At 41.2% G+C, this 14,488-nt stretch overlaps 1 protein-coding gene across 1 annotated transcript in view; it reads left to right on the top strand.

Annotated features, from left to right (window-relative positions):
• The window catches only part of LOC136867330 (ankyrin-1), an 88,845-nt gene extending 84,297 nt beyond the window's left edge, over positions 1–4,548 (top strand). Inside the window, exon 4 of the mRNA XM_067144489.2 lies at positions 1,953–4,548. Within this exon, the coding sequence (XP_067000590.2) occupies positions 1,953–4,066 (2,114 nt within the window). The 3' untranslated portion in view covers positions 4,067–4,548. The remainder of the gene's footprint in view (positions 1–1,952) is intronic.
• The last annotated feature ends 9,940 nt before the right edge of the window (positions 4,549–14,488 follow it).

Genomic DNA, 14,488 nt, shown 5'->3' with positions numbered 1-14,488 from the left:
TTGACATCCAGATGTGGGAATGTGCCATGTGCGCTGCTGAAATGTGTTGGTTCCCTGTATTGAGCACACAAAGATTGAATTAGTTGATTAATCGTCAAGAATCCTCCCCCTAATGTAGGAAGACGGAGAACCGCAGAGTGTATTGTGGGTGTTTATGTCCCCCAGCAAGAGAAAGGGAGAATGTAACTGAGCAGTCAAATCTAAAAGTCCAGGCATTCAAAGGCCACTATCCTGTGGAGACAATCTTTGGTGTGTCAGAGAGGGAGGACTCTATATTCCTGGTGTGTGTGTGTTATGTTTGAGTGCCAGGGTATGAGGTATGAACACTTTTAACTTTGGCAGCGCACCAGCAACGGAAAGCTGAGGTAATCATAAAAGAAAGAAAATGGAGAAAAGGAGATGGATTGGACATACTTTGAGAAGAGGTCAACAGCATATTCCAAAGCAGGCACTGGAATTGAACCCTCAAGGAGCAAGGCGGAGAGGCAGACCGAGGATGGTCTGGCGCAGGACCATTAAAGCAGAGGTGGCAGCCATTGCGTACTCCTGGACTAACATCAAGCTGATGGTAATGAACAAGGTCAGATGGAGAGCTCTTTACATGTGCCCTATGCTCCACACCGGAGTGAAAGGAATTAGGGAATTAAGTCAAAAGTCACCACAATGTTGAAACACAGCCCCCTTGATTCTGCGTATGGGTATCAAGTTGACTTCTAGCTACAACTTATTCAAACGGGCGGTGAACCAACGCAACCTAGAGACAACCATGTGCTCTTTGTAAGCATTTTGGAGGGACATCCTAATTTGCAACAGCTGGCTTCAATGATGGGAAGCATGGAAATCAGCTATTAACGGAACATGAGAATTTCTACTCTTACCACGATTGCATGTTAATATTTAAAAGACAGGGTAGTGAATTGTGCAGAGTTGACAGGCGTCTGCTCTCACTTGAATTATTATTATTATTATTATTATTATTATTATTATTATTATTATTATTATTATTGTTATTATTATTATTTTATGGTTTTGATGTTTAGTATTTTACTTTGGAGGTATTCTACTGTATTAGTGTATTCATTTTGTAAAAAAAAATAGTATTTGCAATTTTGTCTTATCAAATTTGGGTCCAGAGGCGTTGCAGTAGTTAAATTCGGCGCTACATATAACAATTTATTGTAATGTGTGTGCTTCTGATGATGGTAATGTAACAGATGAGTATGACAGCAGGTGAAGAATTAAAACACAAGTCAGTGAACAGTGGATTGTATCCCATTTATATTTAAAAACTCAATACTAAGAAGGAATATGAATATAGGATCCAACCATGGGAACCAGATATGTGGACAAAGGTTAAAAACTTTAGTGCATTTGTTTATTTCTATTGATTGCATTCATCATATTTGCAGATATTTTTGTTTGATTAAGTCCATTTTTGAGAAGGAAGTGTATATTTCGTACCCGGTTTGTTAAAACAATGCACAGCTAAATCAGTGTTCTAGCTGAGAAAATACTAAATTCTTTAGAAATTCTGCAGTTTGCTAGTGTTGCATGTTCATAACTCTGACAAATTTTCAGTATCAGCCACCTTCTCATGCAGTGTGTGTTTTGAGACTAAAAAAAATCCAGTCCACATTGTATATGATTTTTGAACAAAAATTACTTGTGTTTATACACATTTGGTAATTTTTACAGTTCTTGTGTTTCTTAATTGTTTTCTATGTTTATTTTCTAGTTAATGTTTCCCTTAAATTGTTTTCTGTGTTGGTTGATACAATATAATTAAATGCAACAGCGTCAATTTGTTAGCTTATTTTCCTCATGATGTCACATTTTAGTGGTCCACACAAAAGGTATTAACAAGGTCCATTGAGGTGGGTACACTGATACCAGTAATATTCAGTCAGTTTCAAATGTTTTCATTAATTCTGTTTATTCCTTTTGCTTTTCAGATTATGAGTTCTTTATTGAGATGCTGTCCGTCAAGGACTGCTGTCTGTGGGCAGCATTAGCATGCGGAAATTCAGAAGCAGCCAAGAAATGCATACTAGGAGGAGCCAATGTTAATGCAGGATGTAAAAAAACACCTCTTGGATATGCAGTGCGGAGGAATTATATTGACTGTGTTGAGATTTTACTGGAATATGGAGCAGATGCAAATGGAAATACCCCCGATTCCTCAATAAATGACTCGCCACTTGGTATTGCTGCTTGTTTAAATCATCCTGAATGTTTAGAACTGCTTATTCAACATGGTGCTGATATAAATTTGAAGAATAAGCAAGGGGAAACTGCTATGTCTCTAGCACTGGAAACCAATAGCATATCTTGTATTGAAATATTGATGAAACATAACATAGAGATGTCTTACAGCGAGGAAACATCGGCATCAATGAAAATTGCACTTCAAACTCACCAAAAAAACCCCATTCATTCAGCAGTTTCAGAGAATGATGTTGAGAAACTGAGACTTTTACTGAAGGCAGACAGTGATGTGAATGCAGTCAACAACACTGGTGATACTGCCCTTCATATAGCTGCACAGAAAGGTTTTATGAACTGTGTTTTAGTTCTTCTGGAGAAAAATGCTAGCATTGGAATGAAGAATAGGAAGGAGGTGACAGCTCTTCATCTTGCCATTAGAAACAAAAATGATGAACTTGCAGAACTGTTGGTGAATAAAGGTGCATTTGTAAATGCACAAGATGTTTATGGCATCGCACCATTACACATTGCTGCACGTAATGGACAGAACCGGTGTGTTCAATTCCTCCTTGACAACGGTGCTGACGTGAATGTGAAGGACTGTGATGAAATTACTCCATTGCATTTTGCTGTTAGCTATCGAGCTAAGGAGTGCATTGATATTCTTTTAGAGAAAGGGAGTGATATATTTGCTCTGAGTTTAAATGGGCTTACTCCTTTGGGTTTAGCAGCAATGGAAGGTATAACATATTTTACTTCACTTCTCAAGAAAAAAGATGTGAACAAGCATGACTCTACAGGCCATGGTCCAGTACATGCTGCTGCTGCCTATAGCTCAGAATGTTTGCAACTTTTGATTCACTGGGGAGCTGATCTGAATGCAAAAATGATTGATGGTGGAACACCTCTACATGTTGCTGCAATGCGTGGAAATTCAGAATGTGTTGAGCTGTTAATTAAACACAGAGCTAAGGTTAATGTGCAGTTAAGATTAGGTCTCACCCCTCTTCACTGTGCTGTCATGAAAGGAGATTTAGCATGTGTAAAATTATTATTAAAAGGAGGAGCCAATATCAATGAACGCACTTCCTATTACCAGACTGCCCTTCATCTTGCAGTCCTGGGAAACCGTGGGGCCTGTGTTCTTTTATTGCTCCAACACTGCTGTTTGTATGATCCTAAAGATATTACTGGAAATACCCCTTTGCATTTTGCAGCAGAATTAGGTAGAGTAGACTGCATTGAGATGTTAATGAAATATGGAGCAGATCCTTTCTCAGTAAATCATGGTGGAAGATTTCCTTTAGATTATGCAGCAGAAAAGAATGCACGGTGTTTTAAGATGCTGTTGCAAAAAATGAAGAAAAATAGGAGAGGTGTTGGCAGTGTTAGTGCTGCTCATGTGGCTGCAAGCCACAATGTGGAGTGTTTAACAGTGGCTCATGAATTGGGGCTGGATATGAATGCTAAGTGTAATGATGGCCAATTACCATCTCACATAGCTGCCAGTGGAGGGAAGGTTGATTGCCTTCAGTTCTTACTTCAGCAAGGAACCAATATTAATGCTACTGATAAAAATGGGCAGACAGCATTACATCAGAGTGCTTTCTATGGTAGAACAGAGTGTTCTAAACTGCTGTTACAAAATGGTGCAGATGTAAATATTCTGTCAAAAAGTAAGTATTCACCACTTCATTGTGCTGCTTTCTGTGGTGATGCTGACATTATTCAGCTGCTGATTAAGAAGGGAGCTGTGGTTAATTGCAGAAATATTGACAATCAAACCCCTTTGAAAATAGCTTGTGTGAGAAATCACTCAGCATGCATTTCTCTCCTGAGACAAAATGGTGCCAAAATATAGATCCTGTATTCTTCAGAAATGATTAATCATTCATTGACATCAAAAATTAAGATTTAACACCTATGTGCAGAAGATATTGTCAGATTTGCAGGTACCGGTATTTAAAAAGTAAAGAACGTATTTCTATTCCTGTCCTCATAAGTAACTTCATGTTCATTTTCTACTTTATTTTGTATAACTATTTTTGTTGACACATAAGTACTAGTATACACCACTGTCATACTACTTTGTCCAAAGTGGGCATTATTTTATCTACTGATTGTATGTACTGTAGGTCTAAAATAATGTTGATCACCAAAGTTCTATGTGTATGTAGCCTACAAGGGAAAGAACTTTGCTGCTTCTTTTTTTCCTCTTGGTATGTAGCCTGTATGTTTAGATTCCTTTCTACACATGCATTTTCTTGCTGTGTTAGAATTATGTAATCATTGAAACATATTAAATGCTATTTTGTATGAACATTCTTTACTGAATACATTAAATGTTTATTGTATATAAGAATTGCATATTTTGTTAGTTCCTGTAATTACATTGTAGTTTATTTTACTTTACTTAAATACCCTCCATTTCCACAACCTTCAATACGTAGTTGCCTAGGTGGTAATGCATTTCCTCCAAACATTTAGAATGTTCGGTAAAATCTTGGATACAATTCTTCAGTGAACTTACCATATTTTTATTTACTTTTCACACCAAGCAAATCCATCAGTGATTGCTCAGTTTTAGTGTAGCTGCAGGAGAAATTCCATCTAGCAGAGATGAATGGCAGCGTAATGTTATTGTTGAAAGTTTTAGGGACTTCTGACTTTATAGGTCATAATTTTTTTTTTTTTCCAGTTCAAAGTTATTAAATCATTCTACCCCAGAGCATCCATCTCCCTCTTTTATGATTCCTTCCATCCTAATTCTTGAAGTGATTGTTGCTTCAAGTTTTTCTTCTAATTTCGATAGTCATCTTCATTATCTTTCTGAACAATAGGGACTAACAAACACAAGATTTTTCAGCTATAAAAACAACAACCATCCCCAACATTGCAGTGATGCTGACCATTGATGGACTTCATAGTAAAAATTGAAATTCTTGAACATCTCTGTTAATATAGTTCGTTTGGTAAAAATATATCACCGAATGAGTTGGCTATACAGTGTGTCGTGTAACTGTGAACTTGAATTCAGGAAATAGTGGGTTTGAACCCCACTGTTGGCAACCCTGAACATGGTTTCCCATAGTTTCTCATTTTCACACCAGGCAAATGCTAAGGCTATGCCTTAACTAAGGCCATGGCCACTGCCTTCCCAGTCCTAGCACTGTCCATTCCTTTTGTCACCATAAGACCTACCTGCATTCGTGCAATGTAAAAAGGAAACAAATAAAACTCGGAATTTTCTAGACAGAAATGTATTCGGGAGATAGTAGGTTCGAACCCCACTATCGGCAGCCCTGAAAATGGTTTTCCGTGGTTTCCCATTTTCACACCAGGCAAATGCTGGGGCTGTACCTTAATTAAGGCCACGGCCGCTTCCTTCCCACTCCTAGCCCTTTCCTGTCCCATTGTCGCCATAAGACCTATCTGTGTCGGTGCGACGTAAAGCAACTAGCAAAAAAAAAAAAGACAGAAATGATTGTGAAATAATTGCTTTGTGCACCTTTTAGGTAGAACTAATATTTCCAAAAATATTTGGAAGTAGTTGAAAAATTTAACACATTATCTCCATTATTATTTTTGACATGGTGAGAACTTGTGTAACATAAAAGATCACAAATTATGTTTTAGATAACTTTTATTACCGGTATGTACCATACAGTTTTATATGCTGCTAATACAAACAGAGTTCTGGTATTTCCTATTCTGATCCCATTACTATTGCTGTGCCATATACTAATTAAATAATATGTACCCTGTGCACATCCCAGCTATCCTTGAACTTGCCAGTTTTGAGAAATTCTCTTTATAGCCGTTTTCCTGTGATGACACAAACCAACAGACAGACAGAAATTGAACTAAACTTTTTTTTGACTTTTGTACACCTAATCCAAGAAAAAGATTTAGGATGTGGCAAACATTTGAAGTTTATAAACAAAAGTATAATTTTTATTTACCGGTGTATAGATTAGAAATGATGAAGTTTGGGTTTGTGGCCCTCCTCTCTTGCACTTCATCAGGTAAATTACAGGGTAACAAAAGAAATATAAATATTCAACTATAGGACCCATACTACTTCGCAGCATTTGTTATAAATACCTAGGTCAGATAAACCGTCCTTATATGCCTGTCATAGTCATATTATCTTTCCTGCCCTATAAACATTGAATAAGAAGCGTGTTATGGTATGCCGCAGTTCGTAGTCAGAATTCATGCATTGTGATGTCATCACGCTGCTTCTGGCAGTTCTTAATGTAGGCTAAGGCTTGGTATTGTGTCGTAGAAAGCAGTGGTATTCTTAATCGTGATTCATATGTATAGAACGGTTGTGTTGTGAGCTCATAAGTTAGTCTCGAAGGAGAGCTTTTTGCCAGGCAGAGAACTTTTTTAAGATACATGGCATTCACTCATTCTAGTGTAGTTAGGTTATCCTTCGATATGTGTTCCCCGATAATCTCTAACGTGTATGTCATGATGGGGTCTGTTTGTATGTAGATTTTTCTCTTTTTTTTTGCTAGGGGCGTTACGTCGCACCGACACAGATAGGTCTTATGGTGACGATGGGATAGGAAAGGCCTAGGAGTTGGAGTTGGAAGGAAGCGGCCGTGGCCTTAAGGTACATCCCCAGCATTTGCCTGGGGTGAAAATGGGAAACCACGGAAAACCATCTTCAGGGCTGCCGATAGTGGGATTCGAACCTACTATCTCCCGGTTGCAAGCTCACAGCCGCGCGCCTCTACGTGCACGGCCAACTCGCCCGGTGATTTTTCTCTTAGGAGCATGTAAGTTATTAGGAACGCTCTGCCGTCTGTTGAATTTATTTGGAAACTGGGAAAGGTTAGAGAAAGGGTATCTAGCAAGGAATGGGATTCTTCTGTGATCAGAGGAAGTGACCCTTTGGCTTGACAGGTAGTAATCAAAGATGGCTGCATCCAGTGGCATTACTAAGGATAAATTATCATACAGATTGTTAGGGGTATGCATGCAGATATTTCTTGTAGCAATCGAGAATGATGTGTCGAACCACTATATATAATTTTTTTTAGAAATCGTCGGAAGTTAATTTCGTGAGCAGTGGGATATGTTGATGTTTTTAGAGTAATTAATACACCTCTGATGCGAATGGATAGCTTTGCTTTGTTTATGTATATGTGCATCCTGTCTACAATAACAGCTGAAGGCTGGTGCTACTGGGTCATGACAAGTTACGCACATATTTGCTAAACCGGTTTTGTTTACGAGTATGTGCATCCTGTCCAAGATAACAGCTAAAGGCTGGCGCTACTGCTTCATGATATGTTAGATAACATTCTTCCCAAACCAGTTTTGTTTATTTACGGACAGTCTGTCTAGGATAAATTGTCAGCATTTTCTTTCCATTTCAAGATCTTCAGACGCCCTTCGTCACCCACCTCGGTTAATGGAGATGTATCGAATAGCCGGTGTTAATGAGGGTTCTGTTATGTCCTTTAGGGGATTGGGATATCTGTGGTCATCAGCCCCATGCTCTAGTGAGTGTGGAAATGGCTTGATCATCTGTGTCTGTGCGGGTCGTACATGATTGTGTGGTATTATAATTATTCGAGCATAGGGTTGGGATAGGCAGGCATTCCAGGACATGAACTATGCAACTATTCCTGTTTTGCATTGCATAAAGGGAGAATAAACAACGAAAAATCATCCTAACGTATACGTAAACAATGTTCCCTGCGTCCAGGAAGTAATGCATGGGATAGGATATACAAGTGAGTAATATTGAAAGTGAATTATTAAAGCGTATGGAACTTTTGTTTCAAGCGTATAATGTACATGTTATTGAACTACACTAGTGTCCAAAAAGTTAAGCATAATCACTAAACGAGGCCATACCGCCTGATAGGAATGTCAGACTGATTGCTGAGCAAACGCAAGCTGAATCAACCATGTCACACAATATGTCCAAAAAACAGTGTCAGAAAGGTTCTGATAGCTAAGGTACACCTTTGACCACAACTAACAAAACTTGGCAATGTCTTCCACAACAAAATATGCTGTTAATAGGGTGTATGGTTACCTCTAACGGCCACACATGCTTCGCAGCGATGTGGCATGCTCTCTGTCAGATGGTCCAAGAGCTCTTCTGGCAGTCGATCCCATTCCTCCGAAAGGGCAATGCGAAGGTCTTAGAGGGTCCTTGTTGGAGGCTGACGGGATGGAATTCGCCTCCCCAATGCATCCGGGGCATGTTCTGTAGGATTCAGATCCGCAGACTTTGCTGGCCAGTCCATGCGATGAATGTCTTCTCCAGCCAGAAATTCATCCACCAGAGCAGCGCGGTGCCGTCGGGGATTATCGTCTATTAAGAGGAAGTCTGGACCAACCGCACCTTTGAAGAATCAAACATGTGGCTCAGGTACCTCATCCCTATATCTCCCCTTAACAGTGTTCCTCGGACCACCCATGAAGACGTGCAGGTCCGTACGGCCATTCAACATGATGACGCCACCACCACCATACTGGTTCCGTCCCACGATGTTCCTGTGTTTGTATCGGCTATCCGGTTATCTTCAGATTAATGTGCGACGGGAATCGTTCTGCAAACTGAAGCGGGATTCATCTGTGAAGAGCACATGCCTCCATTCATTCATCTTCCAGTTTCGATGTTGACGGCTCCACAGTAAACGAGCCTGTCTCCGTGCTGGAGTGAGCGGGACGCACACCGCCGGACGTCGGGCAAACAGCCCTGCTGTTCTGAACCTCCGGTACACAGTTTGCCGGGAAACGGCAACCCCTGAGACGGCTGTAAGCTCCGCCGACAATTGTCTTGCAGATGCACTCCAATTTCGTCGGGTGGTTAAGGCCAGATATCGGTCCTGCTGTAGAGTGGTTACCTATGGTCGACCTGGTACTGGCCTACGACTAACATCTCCTGTGTCCCGAAATCGTCTCCAAAGCCCGGAAATGACACTTTGTGGCACATTCAAGGATACGACGACTGCGGTCGCTGTCTGGCCTGCTTCCAGGCGGCCGAGTGTTCTACCCTGCCAAACGGGGTCCAAATGGCGTCGTTGTGCCATTATGTTGTTACGTTTACCACGAGGCTACACTCTGCACACTATAACAGGGCAACACGACTGAGGGAATGTGGGGCGCAGGCACTGGCTGTGTTTACCTTGCGGTTACGACGCTAGTCAAAGCAGGGAACACTCCTTTCCTATACAGAGCAAACACGTAAGGTATATAGGTGCATATATCATGCAATTTGCGGTCTATTTCCTGTTGCCCTGCGTACTCGTAACTTATACTTAACCTTTGGATACTAGTGTACATAAATTAAACGTACCTACAGTTCCTTCCAAACGAACAGAAAATTTATAATGCCAAATTAAAGCATTATAACTAATTGCTGCGTTTGCAGTGCTCATTTTTTGCAATTTGCTCTACGTCGCACCGACACTGATAGGTCTTATGGCAACGATGGGATAGGAAAGGCCAAGGAGTGGAAAGGAAGTGGCCGTAGTCGTAAGGCACAGTCCCAGCATTTGCCTTGTGTGAAAATGGGTAACCACGGAAAAACCTCTTCAGGGCTGCCAACAGTGGGGTTCGAACCCGCTGTCTCCCGGATGCAAGCTCACAGCTGCGCGCCCCTAACCGCACGGCCAACTCGTCCGATGCACTGCTTATTAACCGTACCAAAATAAAAATTTTAAGGGCTGAGTGGCTCAGACGGTTAAAGCACTGGCTTCCTGGTTTTTGGCAGGCTTAATCCTGGCTCAGTCTGGTGGTATTTGAAGCTGCTAGAAATACGTCAGCTTCCTATCAGTAGACTTACTAGCACGTTAATGTACACATGTGGGACAAACTTCTGGAACCTCGTAGTCTTCGGACAAAATTCTGGCACCTTGGAGTCTCCTAAAACCGTAAAAAGAAGTTAGTTGGACTAAATAAAAGCTAACCGTCACACTCAAACATTATAGCTTTTAATTTGTTAGAATGCACAAGAAAGAAAATAGTGAACTGTCAACAACTCCAAATTATTAATCGTGACTCCCCAATTACTGGAACACGTATTTCGTCCGAAATTACTCTTCTGTCCCTTCATAGCAAATGCAAGAAATGTCGTCCGTTAAGACACTTCCCTGTGTTGTGACCATAAAGCCCTCACCCGCCTCCACACCTCCACATCAGCTCTCACAGTTCCGACGGCATCCCAAATACGTTGTCTTAGAGTTACTTCATCGGTAATTTCCACTTGGTACACCTCGTCTTTGAGGCGCCCCAAGAAATAAAAATCTAGTGGATTTAAATCGGAGGACCTCGAATGCCAGCTGACGGGACTATGCCGACCAACCCACCGATTAGGAAAACGGCGTTCTAGCGATCTACGATCATGCATACTGACGTGAGGAGGTGCTCCAGCATTTTGAGCCACATCCGCTTACATATCTGTAGTATAACGTCGTCCAGAGGCTCTGGCAGAGTAGACTGCAGAAAATGGAGATAACTAGAGCCAGTCAGTCGTGCACACAGCTCCAATGGTCCAAGAAGCTGATCTATCAAAGTTACAGCCCTAATATTTTTAGAAAACCTGTTCTAGAAAAGGCATGAGGGTCTTCTGCCCATGCGTGGGCTTCGTGAAAATTAATTATACACTCCCACTTAGAGGATGCCTCTATGTAATCTACACACTATGCGAAATATCTGCATTATGTTCACATTGTTGCAAGAACCAGGTACGGTACAGAATTCAGCTCTTGGTAGGTAATATGCTTCTTGGAGATGCTCAACCTTCTTTATTTTTTTTATTTTTTTTACAGTTTGCTTTACGTCACACCGACGAAGATAGGTCTTACTGCGAAATGGAATAGGAAAGGACCAGCAATAGGAAAGAAACAACCTTGGCCTTAATCAAGATACAGCCCCAACATTTGCCTGGTAAGAAATGGGAAACCACGGAAAACCATCTTCAGGGCTCCCGACAGTTGGGTTCGAATCCACTATCTCCCAAATACAAGCTAATAGCTACGTGACCCAAACCATGCGGCTACTTGCTCGGTTAGATGCTGAACTCTGTGGTAGTGCTGTGGTTACAGTAGCTGTTCACGCAATGTACGATGAGCTGTCTAGTTAGACATGCCTACTTGTCGTCTTGCCAAGCTCCGTGTGCTTATATTCGATCTCTCTTCGACAAGTTCGCAATGCGGTCCTCGATCAGAGGATGAAGCAAAACTGAGTCCCAGAGTCTTCGGTACACAGCGAAAAACGTTCGGCTATTGGAAATACGGCGGTTTTAAAACCGGCATCTATACAGCTTCCTCGCTGCATGTGCAGTTTCTCCAGCTGCTTCGTAAACGAGGTGAATATCAGCTAAGTCGGCACATATAAACGTTTCCATTATGGAATCAATGGCCACAGTGAGGGACAGGCAGCAACAACTTGCCAGAAATGACAGTGGGGCAGGTAGCGTGGAGCCTACATCCATGCTGCATTCACTTGTTCACGCACCACCACTGAGTGTAATCAAATACAGTAGAGACAATAGGCGACACTTACGGATTTCGCCTTGCTAAAATGGGAGACAATTCGACGGTGGCGCTCCTAGTGACTTGACCTGAAAAATCGCGCTAAATTCAAATATCAATTGTAGTGAGGGAGGACCTCTGCTATCATACTATAATAATAGCGCTACCATAACAGTCGGGGTGGTAGCGTGTTTAGACAAAAGTACAAGTAACGATAATAAATCAGAAGTACGCAGTGAAATATGCAAAGATATATAGCGATACAGTAGAGAGCTCAGCGTACTAGAATAATAATAATAATTGTTACCGTGTTTTTGTGGTAGGTAGAGGTGAAAGAAGGTGCGGGTGTGAACGGGTCTCAAACTACGAAATTAAAGTTAATGTAAAATTTAACAAGGTTATATTTTCTTAGCAAAAAACAAGAATTAACAATATTGGCAGGTACAGAGTAGCAAAACCACTAATCGAGAATGTACAATTACAGGATTTGGGCTCCGAGAGCCAGACACACAATTCTGGGCAATTAGCCCAGCATTACGATATACAGAATTCAACAAAGGGGCAGAAGACCCCAATCAAGCCCAGGAGCACTTGCTCCAAATTACACAGTAAAGCCTCCTCGAGGCATACAACACTCAATTTTCGAAAAAGAGCCACTCGCTCTCAACTTTAAGCCTATCAAAGGCCACACCAAACTCCACCTTCAAGTTGTCCTCTAAGGACATATACACAGGGGTAACATACCCAACCTACTGAGGTCTATTAAGTGAGAAAAGGTTAATTACTTGACCTCTAAAATAACAATTGAGAGGAGGCGATCTGCACTCCTAATACACTTGTTTAAAACCCTAACCTGGCACTAGGCCGCTAATGCAAGGGCTAATCCCATACTAAAGAGGTGACTTAAGAAAGAAACAATTTACATTACTGTTACGGAAGAATCGGTTGAGAAAAATAAGTTCACCCCAGAACAATATGAGTGGGAGATCGAGAGGGTTAAGCACTCTCTATCCCAATATGTAGTTTTGAAAAAGAATAGAGGCTAAGAGTCTTTACATTTTAGGGAAAGTTACATGGTAGAGACGCTTCGGACCCGCCCCGAGATTTAAACTGCTGAGCTAGCAAGAAAAGAAGTTATTAAAAGGCCATTACCTTGGTGTTGAACTGCTCCCCGAAGAAAGAGGCGCTTCCCGCCTCCTGCTATGTACTTTACACACTGAAAGATGGTACTGAAGTGGCCCCGAGACCCGAAAATCAGCAGTTTATATACTCTCGCGGAAAGTTCGAGGCGTTTTTGGAATGAGAACACCCTCCCACAAGGATTTTATTGGTTCACCAAGAAACCCCCTACACAATACGAAGAAGAAACATATTATTGGTTGAAAATTAATTCGAGAAATTCGGGATTGGCTAAATTCAAAACAAGGGGAAAGAAAGGTTAATATTGCCAACTTAAACAATGACTGAAAGAAATTTAGCAAAGAACAAACTTTTGAAATTAAATTTTCTCAACAAAAACAGTTCTTTCACTTCGCACTAGGGTGCACCGTTGTAGTACTTCAGTAGTGTCCTCTAGAAGAGAATGCTCACACTTCTTACTACAAGCAAAACAAAAATACATCGAAAACAACACAGTTCAGAAACTTCAAAATTTCCAAGTAGTGGCATCTTCAGGGTAACTTGAAAATTAACACATAAGACCAAGTTCAGACTTCTCCCAGTAGGGGAGTTTCAACTGGCGCAAGGTTTAAATAAGCGGCGTGGAGGTGTACCGCCCGGTACAATAATAATAATAAATGATGATGAGTAGTATAAATCAAGGAAAATCGCGCAGTAAGGAAGAAGAAACCGGGCGAGTTGGCCGTGCGCGTAGAGGCGCGCGGCTGTGAGCTTGCATCCGGGAGATAGTAGGTTCGAATCCCACTATCGGCAGCCCTGAAAATGGTTTTCCGTGGTTTCCCATTTTCACACCAGGCAAATGCTGGGGCTGTACCTTAATTAAGGCCACGGCCGCTTCCTTCCAACTCCTAAGCCTTTCCTCTCCCATCGTCGCCATAAGACCTATCTGTGTCGGTGCGACGTAAAGCCCCTAGCAAAAAAAAAAGTAAGGAAGAAACTAGGCCAATAGAAGATCACCAAAATAACAATGCGAAATAGAATATATATTTAACAACCATAATTTAACAACAAGATAAATAATTGCAAGTAGAAGAAAAATCCAAACGGTGTGCCACATTTACAAATAATTATCCAATGGTACATAAAAGGAAAGCCTGTTGAATACATTGGAAGTGTACAATATACATCGAAACTGAACCCTGAAAGAGAAAAAGCATGAAAGGGAGGGGGAAGGGAAGTAGGATGAGGATTAGGACGGGGAAAGGATTTTCTTCACCGGGTATTCCTGAAGTTTAGTAATAGCATAGATCTAGGATGACATCTGAAAATAATTTACAATCGTCAGTAGCGCAGTGCGTGAATAGAAGCAGTCTAAGTTATGCGTTTTTAAAGGGAAGCATAACCACTCGACAGAAGAAAGTATTACAGCAGGCAATAGCCCGAATGAAAGTTTTGAGTCCAAATGCAGATAAATATTATAAGTCTTGCTCACCGAGTCGCTGTAGATAGAGTCCAGATGAAATTGACATGATTACAATAAGCACTGTTTTAGTGTGTGGTCCACCACTCCGCGACGAAGCCCGACTCAACGGTGGAAAGGCGGAGAGAGCAATATATAGTAGAAAGGAAGATTCCAGAAAAAGAACGCAGGCTACAAG

The sequence above is a fragment of the Anabrus simplex genome, chromosome 3, assembly GCF_040414725.1.
Source record: "Anabrus simplex isolate iqAnaSimp1 chromosome 3, ASM4041472v1, whole genome shotgun sequence".
Classification (NCBI taxonomy): Eukaryota; Metazoa; Arthropoda; class Insecta; order Orthoptera; family Tettigoniidae; genus Anabrus; species Anabrus simplex.
The sequence above is the reverse complement of the archived record's forward strand: the minus strand, read 5'-3'. Positions and strand labels throughout refer to the sequence as shown.